Source organism: Salvelinus fontinalis, chromosome 26, assembly GCF_029448725.1.
Source record: "Salvelinus fontinalis isolate EN_2023a chromosome 26, ASM2944872v1, whole genome shotgun sequence".
Classification (NCBI taxonomy): Eukaryota; Metazoa; Chordata; class Actinopteri; order Salmoniformes; family Salmonidae; genus Salvelinus; species Salvelinus fontinalis.
Window position 1 is genome coordinate 20307704 of NC_074690.1, and position 21854 is coordinate 20329557.

General features: G+C 45.0%; 1 protein-coding gene across 1 annotated transcript in view; it reads right to left on the reverse strand.

Moving 5' to 3' along the window:
- Window positions 1-1413: 1413 nt before the first annotated feature.
- The window catches only part of LOC129823874 (calsyntenin-2-like), a 269116-nt gene continuing 248675 nt past the window's right edge, over window positions 1414-21854 (reverse strand). The window contains exons 10-17 of the mRNA XM_055882930.1: window positions 15228-15394; window positions 14765-14913; window positions 10176-10387; window positions 9873-10040; window positions 9164-9309; window positions 8789-8909; window positions 7889-8076; window positions 1414-4241 (exon numbers count right to left, since the gene is read on the reverse strand). Of these exons, the coding sequence (XP_055738905.1) occupies window positions 4053-4241; window positions 7889-8076; window positions 8789-8909; window positions 9164-9309; window positions 9873-10040; window positions 10176-10387; window positions 14765-14913; window positions 15228-15394 (1340 nt within the window). The 3' untranslated portion in view covers window positions 1414-4052. The remainder of the gene's footprint in view (window positions 4242-7888; window positions 8077-8788; window positions 8910-9163; window positions 9310-9872; window positions 10041-10175; window positions 10388-14764; window positions 14914-15227; window positions 15395-21854) is intronic.

Consider the following 21854-nt stretch of genomic DNA (forward strand, 5'->3'; position numbering starts at 1 on the left):
GCCATATCGTTCTGCTCTGTCAGGTGCTGGAGGACGTGTCCTACCAGTGGGTTGACTCTGTCTCACGGCCATATCGTTCTGCTCTGTCAGGTGCTGGAGGACGTGTCCTACCAGTGGGTTGACTCTGTCTCACGGCCATATCGTTCTGCTCTGTCAGGTGCTGGAGGACGTGTCCTACCAGTGGGTTGACTCTGTCTCACGGCCATATCGTTCTGCTCTGTCAGGTGCTGGAGGACGTGTCCTACCAGTGGGTTGACTCTGTCTCACGGCCATATCGTTCTGCTCTGTCAGGTGCTGGAGGACGTGTCCTACCAGTGAGTTGCTCGGGAAGTCCCACTCTGAAGAGGGTAGGTTGGGAAACAGTTTGTGGCACTCAGGGCATTGGCCGTGTGACTGCGCGTCCTCACAGTAGCCATCCCTCTCAATGGCACTTATGCCCGGTTCGCATATGAAGTGGCCACAGAGGAGAGGGAATGCTCTGTGGAGGCCTATGGCACATGATGGGCAGTGTAGGTGAGAGACTATAGCATGGGCAAACATTTTCTCCGTGCAAGTTGTTGATGCACAAGATGTGGGCGATCTGAGCTGAAACTGAAATGCAGCCCATCTATTTATGTAGGCTGTTTTTCATGAAAAAGCCTACAGCTTCAAACAAGATCCACATACAGTAGAATTTTTTGTATTTTGATTTAAAATTTAACCTTTATTTAACTAGGCAAGTCAGTTAAGAACAAATTCTTATTTACAATGACGGCCTACCCCGGCCAAACCCGGACAACGCTGTGCCAATTGTACGCCGCCCTATGGGACTCCCAATCACGGCCGGATGTGATACAGTCTGGATTCGAACCAAGGACTGTAGTGACGCCTCTTGCACTGAGATGCAGTGCCGGGCACAGCGAGTGGTGCAACGGGTGAAACAACGGAAGCCCATTCATGATTTTTTAATGAAGGAGCGGGGGACCGGTGGGTGACGTGATCATGGGCGAGGGACGTGAACAGAGCGGTACCAACTTTGGAGAGAACTGAACTTTATGCAAATACTCTGCGAGATCGCATTTTTATTGAAGCGCACTATTTTCCAAACCCTATTGAATTGGCTGTTGATACCTAGCTCTCCTAGCTTGCTTGCTAGCACCACCATTAGGGTACTAAGGGGTAACTAGCCCCCCCTAAGAACAATGTCTAATTGCTAACACAAAAAAATCTACGTTTGTAACTCTCTTATGCTCTGCTATTGCACAATTCTAATTTATACCTGTAGGTCACAAATAAAGCTATCCCCAGTCAAATTGGAGCACAGTCGCACTGTAAAATGTAGCCTATAAAATTCCTTCTAGGCATACTAAGTTATGAGGCAGCCAGACAGGACATCACACATTCTTGTCCTCACATATAGAGAGAAGACACATATTCTGTAGATTCTAAAACAAGTCTTTATTGGTCAATGTACAGAAAGTGCTGCCGTGACCATCAAAGAGGAAAAAAAAAAAACTTTACAAAAACAAAAATAAATGAAACATATATATAAAATAACTGTCTTTAACTGTTTTGACACAGTTTATATGCAAAAGTATTTTTTTTACTCCTCTATGACACACTTGGTGTAAAGATGGGGTGAAACAAGACAATGGGAAAGGCGCGTCTCACGATGATGACATCACAACCACAGGCATTAAGGCCGACGGGGAGGAGTTCTAACGACTTCTACAGACATAAACATGTAACGGATGCAGAGTTTAGAGTGGCATTCTGGGAAAATCAAGGGGTCAGAAAGGAGTTGGCTAGATTCAGCTACAGCAGCCCTGTTATAGGCCACCAGAGAATGAGCGTGAGGATCAATAGTTTCTGGTCTCTTACAGTGGCACTCCTGACAGAGGTGGTTTATCATAGAACAACAACAACATGAGAGGGTATCTCAATTGTCAGAAGTGGATTCCTCTCTTTGTCTCCTTTCCTTAATCTGCATGGACATGAAGTGAGCTGGTGAAAGCAAAGTTTGGGTAGGCAATGGCACCCACCAGTTTGCTTTCACCTTACTGGTGTTTTCGATGGACAGGTGAAGGAAAGGAGACACGGTGAAGACAAGCCCTTTGAGATGCACCCAAAGGCTGTGTTTACACAGGCAGCCCATTTTGGGGTTTTCCACTAATTGGTCATTTGACCAATCAGATCTTTTCATATCAGATATTTTTCAGAGCTGATCTGATTGGTCAAAATACCAATTAATATATGAACAATGATTTAACACAGGCTTTCCACAAGTGTTGAAAGGTGCCATGTGCAGAAATTGCTCCATTTCCTGGTTTCTAAAATTTGCCTAATTTCAGTTTGTGAAATTGACAAAACAAGCAGTCATTGTGTAGAGAATAATTTTACCATCTAAATCGCTTTGAAATATATTTTCCATAACCAAACATATCGTATTTTCAGCTGTTTGAAGCTGGTGTACAAAAACAAAACTTAAGAACGGGAAGCATAGAAAAAGTGCACATAGAACTGAACTACCGCTTCTTAGACTTGCTTTCAATGAGTGACAGCTCCATAACTCATATTTATATGTGAATTTGGGTCGGGTCCCCAAAAATGGGCTGCCTGTGTAAAGACAGCCGAAGAGAATGTGATAAATTGTCTCTGTGCCCAGGCTAAAAATGCCAACCTGTCAAACCGAGAATAGGGATTTTGTATGATGTTGCCCTCTGGTGGTGACTAAAGGAATAGTTCACCCCAAAATGATCTGTCAGACGCATATTCCTTGTTTTAAACAACAGATGGCATGAAACATTTACACAATTTATGGATTTTATACCACTTTTAAAGTATAAAAACAGCGGACAAACTTTATTATTGGGTTAACTATCCCGTTAAGTGTCTATTCTCAGGCCCTCATCTCAGCCTAAGAAGTAGATGGACACAAGTCAATGGCAAATACAGATAGAGGCATGACCATGAGTGCTGATCTAAGATCAGTTTTGCATTTTCCTTTCTAATGGTTTAAGTTAGTTGAAGGAGGGTAAGCTGATCCTAGATCTGTGGTTAGGAGAAACTCGACTACTCAAAATGCCCTGTCTCTGATGCAAGCAAGTTTAAACATACAGTTTGAAGAGAGGTAGGTGGGGGACAAGGGGCTCGATTCAATCCGTAGCGCTGAAGATCTGCGCTATAGTGCAATTGGTAAAGGTAATTGAGCCATCCTATGCAGCGTTTACCGTGAATGCAATCTCTGCGAACATTGCCTTTACATCTGTTGCGTGTTGAAGCGCAAGTCTTCAACGCCACGGATTGAACGAAGCCCAAGGTGAATGATAGTTCAGCTACACTACCTGCTATATTCACGAGGGGTTTATAAAAACATACAGGAACTTCTCTTTTTTTCATATGTCCAAGAACACGAACCAGGCAGACAGAAAAAAGAGACTATTAAAATGTTCAAAATTAGTTTTGTAAATACATTGGCTCTTAAAATACCTTTAATTAAATATGCTAATGAATGTTTTTCAGAAGACCTCAAACATATTTCCAAGATTTCAAATTAATAAAATACAATCTTAAAATCCAAAGAAATGCATAATTTTGTATTAATGCAAAAGAAGGTACATACAATTTACAATGAATGCATTCAAAGATCTTTTTGTATTAGTAACTCAACAGCAATTGAGGAAGATAAGACGAAAATGTGCTGTCCAATGTTTCGTGTCCAAACCCAGAAATAATGAAACACAGATGAACGAGCCATTGGATATAAGGTGGAAATGTGCTTGTGCAACTGAATTTTCAATTGGCCCTATTTATTGTGTTGTCAATGGGGGTTTTAAATAGGAACAATTAGTTACACCAAAATATGAGAAAATAAGCTCTACTGGGTAGTCAGAAAACAATGAAACCTTTTGTGTGTAATGCCTTATTTTGACCAGAAGAGAGCGACATTTCATAAAACATTGGACAGTGGCAAATTTGATGGGTAGCTGTTTTCACAACTGATTGACCGACTTTCAGCAAATTCTGTATATGTTGGGGTGTGTGTGTATGTGCATGTGCGCATGCGTGAAAGATTAATATGTTATCGAAGAGCTATCCCATTCCAGCTTGCTCTTCGGCTTGCTCTCCTTCACTTCCCTCTCGTCGTCCTCCTCTTCCTCTGTTTCATCACTGTCGTCAGACTCTGCACTCGTGATGTCGCCTGCCTGTTCATCTTCCTCTTCCTCATTTACCTCCTCCACCGTCTGAGGCTCTCCGACGTTCTACGGGAAAGGACACAGTGGAACACAGAATTACTCTTCCAATATGTAGAAGACACTTTAAAGATACTGTAACATAAGGCCAGTAAAAACGTCCAAAATAACTCATTCAAGGCAGATGGTTGGAGCGCTCAACAAAAATGGTAGAGATTTATTTATTTTAGCTCACTTTAATCCATTGTTCAGGTGAATGACATGATGTCAAGTTGACATCTTCCTCAGTGTTACCTGCATTGCACTTAGCTCCTATTTATAGCCTAGTGGTTTACTGAGACACAGCAATGTAAATAACATGATTCAAGGTGAATGGAAAATAATAGTACAAAAAAATTATAATAGGAACAATCTTAGACACCATGGATCCTAAGGGGCTAAACAATGATTTTTCACTCTCCTCATTTCTATTACCCTACATTTTTTAGGGTCTCTATACCGCCGCTTTCACAGGCGCACAAATATTTGTGTTACAGAAGGAATTTTAAATGGATTACATTTAGATTGTGGAATTTTTACCACTGACATTTTTTACCAATGAATTAAAAAGGAAAAGCTGAAATGTCTTCAGTCAATAACAATTCAAGCCCTTTGTTGTGGCGAGCCTAAATAAGTTCAGGAGTAGAAATATGCTTAATAAATTGCATGGATTTTTTGAAAGACTACCTAATCTCTGTACCCCAAATACAATGAATTATCTGTAAGGTCCCTCACTCGAGCAGTGAGTTTCAAACACAGATTCAACCACAAAGACCAGGGAGTTTTTTTAATGCCTTGCACCTATTGGTAAATGGTGACTTTAAAACATTTACAGAATTCAATGTCTGTGATAGGAGAAAGTGAGAGTGGAAGGAAGCCTGTACAGAATAAACATATTCAAAACATGCATCCTCTTTGCAACAAGGCACTAAAGTAATGCTGCAAAAAATGTGGCAAAGCAATTTACTTTCTGTCCTTAATACAACGTGTTGTGTTTGGGGAAAATTCAATAAAACACATTACTGAATACCACTCTCCATATTTTCAAGCATAGTGGTGGCTGTATCATGTTATGGGTATGCTTGTAATCGTTAAGGACTGGGTCATTTTTCAGGATTAAAAAAGAAATGGAATGGAGATAAGCACAGGCAAAATCCTGGAGGAAAACCTGGTTCTCTCTGCTTTCCACCAGACACTGGGAGATGAATTCACCTTTCAGCAGAACAATAACCTAAAACACAAGGCCAGATCTACACTGGAGTTGCTTACCAAGAAAACAGTGAATGTTCCTGAGTGGCCGAATTACAGTTTTAATCTACTTGAAGATCTATGGCAAAACTTGAAAATGACTGTCTAGCAATGATCAACAACCAATTTGACAGAGCTTTGTTAGCTAGCTAGAAAGTTACTGTTTAAGAAGGTTTGAATCCTGAGCAACCTGCCTACACATTGTTTGAAGTACAATAGACCGACGTAGCTACTGTAGTAGGTCAAAGCTGTGTGCTGGAAAACCTTGGTAGAGCATGGGTGGAATAGGCATTGTGGTGCTCGCTTGAATTTACTTTCTTTTTCGGGCTTCAGACCAATGCCTACTTCTCACCAATCACCAACACCTTGAATTAGTCTTTTTGGCAGTTTTCTCTTGGCAAGCCTTTGTTGGATTTCTGTCATTGTTGTCGAGCACCCCTCCTATTTACAGTGGGGCAAAAAAAGTATTTAGTCAGCCACCAATTGTGCAAGTTCTCCCACTTAAAAAGATGAGAGAGGACTGTAATTTTCATCATAGGTACACTTCAACTATGACAGACAAAATGAGAAAAATAAATCCAGAAAATCACATTGTAGGATTTTTAATGAATTTATTTGCAAATTATGGTGGAAAATAAGTATTTGGTCAATAACAGATGTTTATCTCAACACTTTGTTATATACCCTTTGTTGGCAATAACAGAGGTCAAACATTTTCTGTAAGTCTTCACAAGGTTTTCACACACTGTTGCTGGTATTTTGGCCCATTCCTCTATGCATATCTCCTCTAGAGCAGTGATGTTTTGGGGCTGTTGCTGGGCAACACGGACTTTCAACTCCCTCCAAAGATTTTCTATGGGGTTGAGATCTGGAGACTGGCTAGGCCACTCCAGGACCTTGAAATGCTTCTTACGAAGCCACTCATTCGTTGCCCGGGCGGTGTGTTTGGGATCATTGTCATGCTGAAAGACCCAGCCACGTTTCATCTTCAATGCCCTTGCTGATGGAAGGAGGTTTTCACTCAAAATCTCACGATACATGGCCCCATTCATTCTTTCCTTTACACGGATCAGTCGTCCTGGTCCCTTTGCAGAAAAACAGCCCCAAAGCATGATGTTTCCACCCCCATGCTTCACAGTAGGTATGGTGTTCTTTGGATGCAACTCAGCATTCTTTGTCCTCCAAACACGACGAGTTGAGTTTTTACCAAAAAGTTATATTTTGGTTTCATCTGACCATATGACATTCTCCCAATCTTCTTCTGGATCATCCAAATGCTCTCTAGCAAACTTCAGACGGGCCTGGACATGTACTGGCTTAAGCAGAGGGACACGTCTGGCACTGCAGGATTTGAGTCCCTGGCGGCGTAGTGTGTTACTGATGGTAGGCTTTGTTACTTTGGTCCCAGCTCTCTGCAGGTCATTCACTAGGTCCCCCCGTGTGGTTCTGGGATTTTTGCTCACCGTTCTTGTGATCATTTTGACCCCACGGGGTGAGATCTTGCGTGGAGCCCCAGATCGAGGGAGATTATCAGTGGTCTTGTATGTCTTCCATTTCCTAATAATTGCTCCCACAGTTGATTTCCTCAAACCAAGCTGCTTACCTATTGCAGATTCAGTCTTCCCAGCTTGGTGCAGGTCTACAATTTTGTTTCTGGTGTCCTTTGACAGCTCTTTGGTCTTGGCCATAGTGGAGTTTGGAGTGTGACTGTTTGAGGTTGTGGACAGGTGTCTTTTATACTGATAACAAGTTCAAACAGGTGCCATTAATACAGGTAAAGAGTGGAGGACAGAGGAGCCTCTTAAAGTAGAAGTTACAGGTCTGTGAGAGCCAGAAATCTTGCTTGTTTGTAGGTGACCAAATACTTATTTTCCACCATAATTTGCAAATAAATTCATTAAAAATCCTACAATGTGTTTTTCTGGATTTTTTTTTCTCATTTTGTCTGTCATAGTTGAAGTGTACCTATGATGAAAATTACAGGCCTCTCTCATCTTTTTAAGTGGGAGAACTTGCACAATTGGTGGCTGACTAAATACTTTTTTGCCCCACTGTATATGTTTGTTGTTGTGCGGAGGCCTACCTGAACACTTAAAAGCTATAGATCAGAAATCCTCCCTGCATGTGCTCATTGATAATATAACTTATCAAAGGACAAAAATAATGTCCCTGCTACAAAACCCAATCCCTAAATATAATACCAAAACAGTTTTGACGTAATAAATGTTATGAAATACATGTAATAAAACTCAGTCACAAATCAACCCCTAGCCATTCCACTAGACCTAGAGTAGGCCTAATCATTCAACCCCTACACATATTCAGTCAATTCAATAGGTCTCAACAATTCAGATCTTCACAAGTGCTTTGGAGGTGATTTTAGTTGACAATGCCTTCTCTGGGAATTCCTTTGTGTAATGTCCTCTCACCTCCATAGGGTTGACTGTGATGGTGAGGGTGGAGTCGTCCCAGTCCATCTCTGGGTCCTTGGCTCCATCTTCCCCACTCTTGGAGCTGTCCTGGTGGGTACTGTGGAGCCTGTAGATGCCTAGCACCACTATACACACCAGGGCGGCGATACAGATCACTACCACGACTGTGGCAGCTGGAGGGGTGCCTGTGGGGGGAGAAATGTGTTTAAAAGTTAAGTTCATCTGAAATTACAAAATCACTTCACTGTTTCATAACATTGAAAGTAGTGTATATTAGTATTATTAATGTAATATAAAAAAGTATGGAGGCACTGGCTTTCTGCTGCTGCCACATTCTTTCCATTGAGTTGTGTCTCTAAAAAGTCACAGCACAATATACAGAACACACCATAAAATACAAATCAAAGGTTGATACTTCCATTCTTAAAGTCGTAAAGAGGATTTTTTTCAGAAAAGTCCTTTGGGGATCAGTTCGTACGAAGCACCTTTTTGCAGGCATCTCTCCACACTCTCTAAGGTCGGGTGTCAAAGGCTGGGTAAGGCTCTAGATTTACAAGAACAGTTCCCTTTGTGAGGAGGCGATCGAGTGCTTCATTGGTGTACAGCAGTGAGTCAGGTCCTCTCCTGTAGTAGTTCTCTCTGTACACAATAGGGCAGAGATCCCCAGTTCCCACTGCTGTGTGCTCTGTCCTCCCTACCCTTGGGAGGATCACTCAGTCCTGTGTATGTGTGTGTGTGTTTGCCTGTGTGTGACACTGAGAGAGGGAGACAGAGACAGCATGTGTCTGTATGATCTGAAGGCTTAGCCTAATCTGGATCCCTCTCCAGTTCAACAAAACACACCCTCAGGTCTTCACTGTGCGTGTGTGTGTGCGTGCAAACTGCTGGGTGCCTTACCTGAGATGTGGGAATTGACAGAGTGCACCATCAGTGGATGATGAACCGACCGCATGTACTGGGATTGGACAGCCATGTGATTGACATGCTCTACGGGTGCTGCGTTGTGAACGAGGCTAACCTGAGGGCGGGACAAAGAACATATCAGTCAGTATGGAGATGGCACTGATGCAGACAAAGACAGACAGGGATAAAGGGTAAATGGGGCTGGGTGATAAGTGACGGTGCAGAAATGTGTCGAGAAAGAGTGTTCAGGAGTGTGAGACAAGGAGAGAGAGATGTTAAAATAGGTATGTAGACAGAAGAGCGGCAGTGGTGGAAATATGAGAGAATAGAATGTGGGGGTGAAGTAGAAAAGAACGTTTCATCCCTGACCTCCAAATTAAACTCATTACTGGTGTAGCGTCCATTGAGCTCAGAGCAGGTGAGCCTGAACCTCCTGTTAGTCAGGGTCGCCGGGCGCCAGTTCCTGTAGCGCACCTGCCTGAGTGCCTCCTCATAGTGGGTCATGGAGTCCACACCTAGGGAAAAAGACAGGAGAAAAGGCATTATTACCAAGGGTGTCCCTGGTGTTCCCAACCAAATATAGATGGTGTCCCCCAGGGCTCAGAACTGGGCCCAGTGTTTTTCTCAAGACACTAATATAAATATCTTGACCTCAATCCCATAGAAAATTTGTGGGCAGAACTGAAAAAGCGTGTGCGATCAAGGAGGCCTACAAACCTGACTCCGTTACACCAGCTCTGTGAGGAGGAATGGGCCAAAATTCACCCAACTTATTGTGGGAAGCTTGTGGAAGGCTACCCGAAACGTTTCACCCAAGTTAAACAATTTAAAGGCAATGCTACCAAACACTAATTGAGTGTATGTAAACTTCTGACCCACTGGGAATGTGATGACAGAAATAAAAGCTGAAATAAATCATTCTCTCTACTATTATTCTGACATTTCACATTCTTAAAATAAAGTGGTGATCCTAACTGACCTAAGACAGGGAATCTTTACTAGGATTAAATGTCAGGAATTGTGAAAAACTGAGTTTAAATGTATTTAAATGTAAACTTCCGACTTCAACTGTACATACCATATATGGATATTCCTGAGGTGGAGTTTGTGGCATCCAGGTGTTTCCCCATTAGAGAGCTGTGGTGAATCTCCAGACTCTCTTGCTCCGGGTTGAGCTCCTCTCCGATCACCAGGACATCACAGTAATCCAGGTTGTGCATCGCCTCCAGAACACCAGGCCTGTAGACTATACACATATACACAAACGCACACAAAATCAAACACAGACATGGAAGCACAAACACACACTTTTACAACTTGACTAGTTGGGATCACATCATGCTGATCAACATGTATCCACGGTAACCGCCCCCTCATCCACCTGCGCTGAACGGCACACCGTCACCCTTGGTTACAGTGCTGGTGATGCGCAGCTCCTTGAAGGGTGCCACGCCCATGGCTCCACGCAGGTCGGCGGCAGGCCTGACGAGTCGATCTGAACCAGCGATGGTGATCCGTGGCTCGCTGGGTGGCAGGACCATTACTAAAGCCTTAATGTCTGGGATGGAGATGCATATGTCCTCCCCGAAACACCTGAGCACCCAGGAGGAGAAGAGAAAACAGTAGAACATGGAGATAGACATTAGTGTATTGACAGATGATGCAAAAAGTGCACCTTATTTTTCTCAGGTCATGATTGTTCAGGGCAGTAGATAATTGGCCTACAGATAAGGAACAAGAGGGTAAGAGAGATTAGGGGAACACAATTGACATTTCATACTGGAATCGAAATAAATTGCATTGTGTGGCCCCATTAAATGAGTGCTTTCACCCAAGAGGACACAGCCTAAATGCTCTTTCTGGTCCTGGTAATGAATGACTTGGCACTTTTAATGTCAGAGATCAGAGACAGTTACTGTAAAGACAGATTGTGATAGAGGCAACTGTGAAAGTGGACTTCTAATATTTGTCAAATTGTTTTTGCAAGTGGTCTCTGTTGGCAACGAACTCTACAGCTTTTCAGAATATTTGGGAGTGAGTGATGTGCTTTTGAGACAGATGGCTCGAAACTGCCCATTTCCAATAACACACACACAAACACACGCACAAACACACGCACAAACACACACACATATGTATACTAATTATCAGATTTTCTCATCAACACAATTTAACACTTTCTCAGCCAATGGTTGACATGAACACCCAAAACAAAGAAACATTTTAATGGTATATGTCTACATTCACTGTACCTACCTCTTGTGCCTAGGGTTACGGGCTTAGGGGCTAGGAGTTGTTTCTGGATGTGACATTCTCTCTGACACCTTTCACAGTTACTACTGTTTAAGTAGTACTCAGACGAAGTTGCCCCTAGTCACTGATTTAAGATCAGTTTTGCATTTATCCATACTAGATTAGGACTTGGCGAGGGTAAGCTGAAGCTAGATCTGGGATCTAGATTGTAAGGATATCCTCCCCAGAGCGAGGAGCTGCCCTGCCACCCAGGCAGTCTGGGGGAAACAAGCTGGCTGTCGTCTAACTTCATTACAGTTTGAGGGGGGCAGAGAGAAGCCTCTCAGGATTAATACAAACACTGGCGCCTAAAGCCTCGAGAAATTACGCTTTTCAAGGGTTGGTGAAAAGTGCTCTTCACTCACTTATTTATTCATATATTTACTTTCCCACGCTAATTAAAAACAGTCTATTTGTTTATATGATAACAGTGCTTCTGGCTTTACTAGCTAAAAGTAGTGATGGACTGCTTTCCCATGGTAATTACTCGCACTAAGTCTAGGCCTAAATAAAGCATGTACTTAGATGCATTGTTCTCCTGAACTAAATAACAGACTGGCTTTGAATGGGATGACTGTATGTGTGTGTCCGTGTATTTACATGTATTTGCATGGGAAGAGTGTGTGTTGTGTGTGTCAAATCAAAATCAAATCAAATGTATTTGTCAAATGCGCTGAATATAACATGTGTAGACTTTACCGTGGAAGGCTTACTTATGACTTAAAAAGTAAGAAAAATTAGCAAAAAAGGAAATAGTAACACAAAATAACAATAACGTGGCTATATACAAGGAGTACCGGAACAAAGTCAATGTGCAGGGGTACGAGGAGTTGAAGTAATATGTACATGTAGGTAAGGGTAAAAGTGACTAGGCAATCAGGATAGATAATAAACAGAGTAGCAGCAGCGTAGGAGAAGTGTGTGTGTGTGTGTCTGTGTGTGTCTGTGTGTGTGTGTGTGTCTGTGTGTGTCTGTGTGTGTGTGTGTGTGTGTGTGTGTGTGTGTGTGTGTGTGTGTGTGTGTGTGTGTGTGTGTGTGTGTGTGTGTGTGTGTGTGTGTGTGTGTGTGTGTGTGTGTGTGTAGTCAGGTGAGTGTGCATAGAACCAGCCAGTGCAGGAGAGTCAGGGCCAAATAAAAAACAGGGTCAATGCACACCAGTATTTCTACTTGCACATCCTCATCTGCACATTCACTCCAGTGTAAATTGCTAAATTGTAATTACATCGCTACTATTGGCCTATTTATTGACTTACCTCCTTATTTGCACACACGTTTGTTTATTCCATGTAACTCTGTGTTGTTGTTTTTGTCTCACTGCTTTGCTTTATCTTGGCCCAGGGCGCAGTTGTAAATGAGAACTTGTTCTCAACTGGCCTACCTGGTTAAATAAAGGTGAAATAAATAAATTGTAAAAAAATGTGTGTGTATTTGTATGTGTATGTCTGATTAGTTGATCTCCATAATTACCTAACAAACTGGCTTTGAATACGAAGTGTGTGTGTGTGTGTGTGTGTGTGTGTGTGTGTGTGTGTGTGTGTGTGTGTGTGTGTGTGTGTGTGTGTGTGTGTGTGTGTGTGTGTGCACCTGCAATTGTGTGTAGATTTATCTGATAAGCAAAATTGGCTGAAACTCCACAAACAATTACCTTGAACAACATCGGTAAAATATTTGTGGGGTGTAGCACAGTCTCCACACTAAACTAGGGCCTGTCATGCCAAATAGTGTCCCTCTGCCAAATTGTGTCCTCTCTGCGTCACAATGGGATCCGGACCTCACTAAATATATGCCACTTGACCAGAAACACTACTAAGGGGTTGCTTCCCAAACAACACCCTGTTGCCTACATATTCCCTATGAGCCCTGATCACAAGTAGTGCACCATGTAGAGTATAGGGTGCAGTTTGGGACACAGCCAGGGACATATATTTCTGCTGAGTATGAGGAGCCGACTCTCTCTATACAAGGCAGCGGTCTGAGTTCTCCTGAGTTAGAATAATCCTATTACAGCTCTTGTGACAAGAGTCCACTATCCACCACAATCGTCCATTTTGATTTGGCCGACGCCTCCCTCACTGTTTAACTGTGAACAGGTGTAGACACGTATACAAGGGGCGCACACACACACCTTTTTGACTTTTCTCCCAATCCTTTCTCATCCCTGTTCTTATTTAGGCCTGTTTCATTCCTCATATCACACTGTTTCTTTCTCTCCACTCATCCACTCTCACTTCCTGTCTTGTTTTGGTCTCTCTCTCTCTCTCTCTCTCTCTCTCTCTCTCTCTCTCTCTCTCTCTCTCTCTCTCTCTCTCTCTCTCTCTCTCTCTCTCTCTCTCTCTCTCTCTCTCTCTCTCAGGTAATGGCGTAAACACATGAGCTGTTACAGATACATGCAAAACATTGAAATCATTGAAGCATTGAAAGCATTGAAATCCAAACACTTTCTTGAAATGGTGACTAGAGGAGGGGGAGAGAAAGACAGAGGGGATAAGGGAATAGAGGGAGACAGAAAGAGAGAGAGACAGAGGGGATAAGGGAATAGAGGGAGACAGAAAGAGAGAGAGACAGAGAGAGACAGAAAACGAGCCCGCCAGTCAGCCACCCAGTCAGCCACCCAGTCACCCACCCAGTCAGCCACCCAGTCACCCACCCAGTCAGCCACCCAGTCAGCCACCCAGTCACCCACCCAGTCAGCCACCCAATCAGCCAGCCAGTCTTAACAGAGCTATATTTGTCTAATGATCAACTTTCCCTCTCTGAGTGCTCTCTGGCGTGAGAAACCCTGACATAGCAGATTGCCTTCATGGCCCTCATTCATATCCTCATCATCAGCTGACGAGATGTTGGCCCCTGCGCCACAGCTCCATGGCAACCACGGCGCAACGGCATCTCAGCGGCCCTCTCAGTCGTGGCGTGGTGGGGCGGAATGGTGTGGTTACTGAGGGGAGATGTAAAGAGAGGGACATGCCTCTCCCCTCTAACACTCCTGATTAGCACATCAGACACAGAGAGACCACAGGCCGAGCCAGACAACACACATACACACACAACCTGGAAGGTACACATGTACACACTAAACTCTAGAGTGCGCCACAAACATGGATACACACTAACCCGGGGACACACAGAGAGCAAAGGCAGAGACTCGGATGTACACCCACACCCACACACACACCACACACTGACCCGAGGACATGCAGTTGAAGGACTCCACTTTCACTCAGTAGATTCTCTATCTTTTCTCTCACTCTCCCACCATCAAAACACTTCCCCCTCTCTTTCCCCAGAGAACCACATTTCTTTACCTCTGCTGTATTTGTTTGTGTGAAATACACAAATGAAGGCTTGATATACACATTCTGTGAAGTGATACAAGTCTTTCTGTGTGCTTTGTGGGAATCATGTTTGTGTCTGTGCGCTCAAGCACCTGTGTCTTTCGCTTGTAAACTATGTGTGAAAGAGCGAGGAAAAGAGGTTGAGGAGTGTGAGCATGTGTGTGGGAGACAGATTACAGTGTGTGTCTGTGTGTGGGAGACAGATTACAGTGTGTGTCTGTGTGTGGGAGACAGATTACAGTGTGTGTCTGTGTGTGGGAGACAGATTACAGTGTGTGTCTGTGTGTGGGAGACAGATTACAGTGTGTGTGCGTACACATACACATCTATAGGGTTCCATACTCACTGTACGGTGGTGGTGATGTGTAGCTGTCTGAGGCCTGCTGTGGGGAACTGGCGTGAGTTGATGTAGGAGACCTTGGCCATGGCTGTGTTGACACTCTCCAGGTCCTCTCCCTCCATCACCAGCACCGACTGGGCTGGGTTGAAGTGGAACTGCACACACAGAAGAACACATGAATCAACACATCGATACTAGAGGTGAAGTTCATTTACTGTGATGTCTTGCGAAGGTCTTGAACCTCTCGATTTGTACCGTTTCTACATGGATCGCCTTAAAAAAAAAAATACTTGACCTAAGAGTATAATCATATTTATCAGATTGATGGTGATTTTTCAGATCTCCTAACAGTACTGTTTGTAGAACACAGATGTTATGACTTATAAGGGTAAGGTGTGTTTTATGTCTGTTTATATGTGTTTGTATGTGTGTGTGTGTGTGTGCACCAGTGTGTCTGCAGAGCTGTCACCTTGATGTCCTTGCCCAGGCTCTCCAGTGAGTGGATATCCAGTCCTTCCTTACAGGCCTGTAGACAGGAGATTACTTTCTGGGTCTCGATCCTCCCTGGTCGGATGGTCAGTCCAGACAGACTGCCCCGGAAGAACTGGGTGAACCGTGGGGTGGACACCTCACCACCTAGGGAAGAGAAGAGGAAGGATGGGAGCTCAAGGTTTGTTCAGTTCAAAGCTGCATCTCAAAATGGCTTCTGAGGAGATCATGTCCTCTCCTTCATCTGTTCTGATCTGAAACTACAGAGCAGGTGAAAGCAATATTGTGCCTGCCTCTATTATAATATAAGAATATACTTTGGTAATTCTTTATTATACAGCCCTTTACGTTTTATTTACTCGGTCTAAGTTAGAAATGACACTTTAAGAAAAGAGATGAACCTACATAACTAACCTTTCAACAAAACTAACCTTTATGAATAAAGGTTTCAATAAAGGCTAACAGAGGGTGACCTTTGTTACCACATTTCCTTAACATCAGGTAAATACCAAGCCAAACAGTACTGTAAAATAAAGCCGATAGCGTGACTACGGAAATGCCAGCCAGTTTTGTTTGCCAGCTCCCATCTGCTCTCCCCACTTCTTTTTTTAAAGCGACTGTCAAAACAACAAAATAAAAACATGTCCAATGTGAGGTAGATTTGGGCTCAGAGCGTCAGGGACATGAGACCTGTGAAGCGCTGCCGTTGTCTTATTCAGACGAGTATGTGTACGTTTCCTCTTTGATCCACTGGCAGATGGAACTGGCAGTTCGCTAGTCGCTATAGTAACGTGCTAACGGCCCCAGAGCCGGGTCTCGCCACCTGCATCCGCTCGACTTATTGCTTCTGAATTTTTTATTTTATTATGACGTTATCAATTAACTGTTGTGGCACCGAAGGACAGATTGAGGGAGCATATTTTAGGCTCATTTCAGTATCGTCCTACCAAAAGAGGATCATTTGAACACGTTCAGTGTGTAGGCCTCAGTGCTGCTAGCATATGCCATGTCTGCACATCTGGCTGAAAAGTATTTACACCTGCAGTGAGAAAGATGGCAATTAAGTTTAAATCAACAGTTTGACTTTGCTGTATTAGGAAAAGAGATTAGGTTCAAGATTATGGTTAAGAAGAGGCAGGACATGACAGTAGGCCTAAGGCCAGCCAAAGTTGCTCTGCACTATACTTGTAATTACACGGCATACATTGCTTGTCTACTCTGCTGAAGAGCACCGTTCAAAGCAATCCCCATAAACGTTTCCTCAACGAAAATGGGTAAAAAAATCAAATAAACTCTGTTGCTCTAGTCTCAAGTCACAAATCTCGTTTCGATTTGGGGAGCTAAAATGATGTCTGGGGCCTTTCGGTCCGTGTGTCTCTTCATTACGTTGTTGATTGTGTGCAGGGTGGTGGGTACTTAGAAAGGCAATCCTGTTCACTAATGGTCTGCAAAGTTATCAGTTGCGGCTTAGTGAAGCTTAAAGCATCTTCACTGGGTTGTAATAGCCAAAGAACTTGTCTTCCATTCAGACTGTCTTAATCCCTTCTGCAGGGCTTTCTCACACAATCACAGATTCATGGAAAGAGAGAGGAAACAGGAGAACAAAGAGAAAATTGCAATCAGGAGACAGATTAAAATAAATTCAAATGACACGGAAATGCCGTTGACGTTGGACCTCGATGCTTCGAGTGGGGCTCATGTGATTTAGCTGTATCCATCTTGCGGACCTGCTCCCCCCAGCAAACACATTTACATTATTATTCTTTTGAATCATAAAAGCTATGGTAAGTAGTGCTTCTTCGTTCAGATGGGATCATTAGCCCCCTCTTTTCAAGCGGCTGGAATTGACAGCCTGTTTGTCCTGTTCGATGTCTCCAAGCTTGAGCCTCTTGATTTGAAATAGAATGACTCGATGTTAGAGGTTGTTTCGCGAGCCAATGCTACCTAGCATTAGTGCAATGACTGGAAGTCTATGGTAACTAGGTCAACCGAGAGTCGTCTGTTTTTTTGACCAAACGTGTATTTTTCCATTTATAGACACATCCTATGTGTTAATCAAATCAACTATATTCACTGAGCTTGTGTGATGCTTTAAGCGCATTGTTTCATGATATAATTAAGACACACAAATGACTAGAGGGAGTCTGACCGCAATAGATTTGATTGTGCCGGGCCGGGCTGAGAATTGTTGCCTGATGTCTCCTCCCTGCTGCAAACCACCACAGTGTTTATCATGCTGTCCGTGTTGCTGAAGCTGCAACGTAAATACAACCATTTCTGACTGGAAAGTTCTGTTACCAAAATCTCCCATTTGTTTAGGAAAAACGTAACATTTTCCCTCAACCGTTGCTCTTGTTACGTGACACATGTACGCATCGCATGCACGTGACCAATAGAGCCTGACCTATAGCATATCATAATCACATCAATAAATTGGTTATAACAAACTCTGAACACGTGATAGCAAAATAGATGCAGAGGACGTGAAAAAAAACTTGAAACGGAGGAATGTTTGTTTACTGGTTGCTCAGGAGGTAAAGAGGTAGTCGATTTGGGGAATACATTTGACTAGTTGTGACAAAATACTGGAGATCAAGAAAAAGAAGGTAAGAAGCTCTGCGTGCATATTATGTGTGCCAAACAGGTGCTGTTAGATTACAATTGTAACGGCATTCCTCCTCCTCTTCATCTTCGGAACAGGAGGAGTATTGAGGGAACCAAGGCGCAGCGTAGAGAACAGACATATTTTATTAACGAAACACGAACTTGATTAAACTAACAAAACAACAAACAGTGTAGACAGACCTAGACGACGTACTTACATAAAACAAGAAAACGCACGAATAGGAACATAGGCTACACAAACCGAACAAACCGTAAACAGTCCCGTGTGGTGTAAAGACACAGACACGGAAGACAATCACCCACAACGAACACTGTGACAACGCCTACCTAAATATGACTCTTAATTAGAGGAACGCCAAACACCTGCCTCTAATTAAGAGCCATACCAGGCAACCCAAAACCAACACAGAAACAGAAAACATAGAATGCCCACCCAACCTCACGTCCTGACCAACTAACACACATAACAAACTAACAGAAATAGGTCAGGAACGTGACATAACCCCCCCCCCATAAGGTGCGAACTCCGGGCGCACCAGCACAAAGTCTAAGGGAGGGTCTGGGTGGGCATCTGACCACGGTGGTGGCTCAGGCTCCGGGCGAGGTCCCCACCCCACCATAATCCATCCTAGCCTCCATCTCCCCCTAAGAATGTCCACCCATATCTTACCCCCACAAAATCCTCTTAGTAACATCCATGACAGGGACAGCACCGGGACAGAGGGATAAATCAAGACAGAGGGATAGCACCAGACAGAGGGATAGATCAGAATATAGAGGTAGCTCAAGATAGAGAGGGAGATCAGGATAGAGGGGCAACTCCGGACTGAAGGGCAGCTCCGGACAGAGAGACAGCTCTGGACTGAGGGGCAGTTCTGGGTATATAGCCGTTTCTGGCTGAAGGGCAGCTCATGGCTGACTGACGAATCTGGACGCTCATGGCAGGCTGACGAATCTGGACGCTCATGGCAGGCTGACGGCTCTCGACGCTCATGGCAGGCTGACGGCTCTCGACGCTCATGGCAGGCTGACGGCTCTCGACGCTCATGGCAGGCTGACGGCTCTCGACGCTCATGGCAGGCTGACGGCTCTCGACGCTCATGGCAGGCTGACGGCTCTCGACGCTCATGGCAGGCTGACGGCTCTCGACGCTCATGGCAGGCTGACGGCTCTCGACGCTCATGGCAGGCTGACGGCTCTCGACGCTCATGGCAGGCTGACGGCTCTCGACGCTCATGGCAGGCTGACGGCTCTCGACGCTCATGGCAGGCTGACGGCTCTCGACGCTCATGGCAGGCTGACGGCTCTCGACGCTCATGGCAGGCTGACGGCTCTCGACGCTCATGGCAGGCTGACGGCTCTCGACGCTCATGGCAGGCTGACGGCTCTCGACGCTCATGGCAGGCTGACGGCTCTCGACGCTCATGGCAGGCTGACGGCTCTCGACGCTCATGGCAGGCTGACGGCTCTGGACGCTCATGGCTCTCTGACGGCTCTGGCTGCTCATGGCTCGCTGGCGGCTCTGGCAGATCCTGTCTGGTTGGCGGCTCTGGCAGATCCTGTCTGGTTGGCGGCTCTGGCAGATCCTGTCTGGTTGGCGGCTCTGGCAGATCCTGTCTGGTTGGCGGCTCTGGCAGATCCTGTCTGACGGACGGCTCTAGCGGCTCCTGTCTGGCGGGCGGCTCTAGCGGCTCCTCTCTGGCAGACGGGCGGCTTTGCAGGCTCATGGCAGACGGGCGGCTTTGCAGGCTCATGGAAGACGGGCGGCTTTGCAGGCTCATGGCAGACGGGCGGCTTTGCAGGCTCATGGCAGACGGATGGCTCAGACGGCGCTGGGGAGACGGATGGCTCAGATGGCGCTGGGGAGACGGATGGCTCAGATGGCGCTGGGGAGACGGATGGCTCAGATGGCGCTGGGGAGACGGATGGCTCTGGCCGGATAAGGCGCACTGTAGACCTGGTGCGTGGTGCCGGAACTGGAGGCACCGGGCTAAGGACACGCACCTTCATACTAGTGCAGGGAGCAGGGACAGGGCACACTGGACTCTCAAAGCCCACTCTATACCTGGTGCGTGGTACCGGCACTGGTGACACCGGGCTGAGGGCAAGCACATCAGGATTAGTAGGGGGAGAAGAAACAGTGTGTACAGGGCTCTGGAGACTCACAGGAGGCTTAGTGCGTGGTGCCGGAACTGGAGGCACCGAACTGGATACACGCACTACAGGGAGAGTGCGTGGAGGAGGAACAGGGCTCAGGAGACGCACTGGTAGCCTAGTGCGTAGTGTAGGCACTGTAGGTACTAGGCTGGGGCGGGGAGGTGGCGCCGGAAATACCGGACCGTGCAGGCGTACTGGCTCTCTTGAGCATTGAGCCTGCCCAACCTTACCTGGTTGAATGCTCCCGGTCGCCCGACCAGTGCGGGGAGGTGGAATAACCCGCACCGGGCTATGTAGGCGAACCGGGGAAACCATGCGTAAGGCAGGTGCCATGTATGCCGGCCCGAGGAGACGCACTGGAGACCAGACGCGTTGAGCCGGCCTCATGACACCTGGCTCAATACCCAATCTAGCCCTACCAGTGCGGGGAGGTGGAATAACCCGCACTGGGCTATGCACTCGTACAGGAGACACCGTGCGCTCTACTGCGTAACACGGCGCCTGCCCGTACTCCCGCTCTCCACGGTAAGCCTGGGAAGTGGGCGCAGGTCTCCTACCTGCCCTTGGCCCACTACCTCTTAGCCACCCCCCCCCCCAAGAAATTTTTGGGTGTTACTCACGGGCTTTTTGGGCTTCCGTGCAAGACACGTTCCCTCATAACTCCGGTTCCTCTCTCTCTTTTCCTCCACTCTCCGAGCTGCCTCCAGCTGTTCCCATGGACGGTGATTCACTTTAGCCCATGGTCCTTCTCCTTTAAATATTTTCTCCCAACTCCACAAGTCCTGTATACTTCCCCGTTGCTCCAAATTACGCTGCTTGGTTCTGGATTCTTGGTGGGTGATTCTGTAAAGGCATTCCTCCTCCTCTTCATCTTCGGAACAGGAGGAGTATTGAGGGAACCAAGGCGCAGCGTAGAGAACAGACATATTTTATTAACGAAACACGAACTTGATTAAACTAACAAAACAACAAACAGTGTAGACAGACCTAGACGACGTACTTACATAAAACAAGAAAACGCACGAATAGGAACATAGGCTACACAAACCGAACAAACCGTAAACAGTCCTGCGTGGTGTAAAGACACAGACACGGAAGACAATCACCCACAACGAACACTGTGACAACGCCTACCTAAATATGACTCTTAATTAGAGGAACGCCAAACACCTGCCTCTAATTAAGAGCCATACCAGGCAACCCAAAACCAACACAGAAACAGAAAACATAGAATGCCCACCCAACCTCACGTCCTGACCAACTAACACACATAATAAACTAACAGAAATAGGTCAGGAACGTGACAACAATATAATTATTCTGACTGTTTGGAACAATGCAAACATGAAAAAATTATAAGCATACCAGAGAGTCTGTTGTAACGTTTTATTTTTTTATTTTTTTAAAAGCAAAGACTAAAAACAGTCACATTCATTCGTGAATGCAATTTCCGAAACGGAACGGTTATTTCTTGTTAACGCAAATTATTCAAAGGTTGCATTGTTATTTTCTTTTTAAACTAAAATGCTTGATTGCATTTCAAATTATGAATGACTTGTATGCTCTGTAAAGACATTGATGAATGAATGATTGATACAGCAGCCTACAGCATATAGGTATTAAAATCAAATCAAATCAAGCGCCGAATACAACAAGTGTAGACTTTACCGTGAAATGCTTACTTACAAGCTCTTAACCAACAGTGCAGTTCAAGAAGAGTTAAGAAAATATTTACCAAGTAGACTAAAATAAAAAATTATAAGAAAAAGTAACACAATAAGAATAACAATAACAAGGATATATACCGGTACCGAGCACCGGGCAC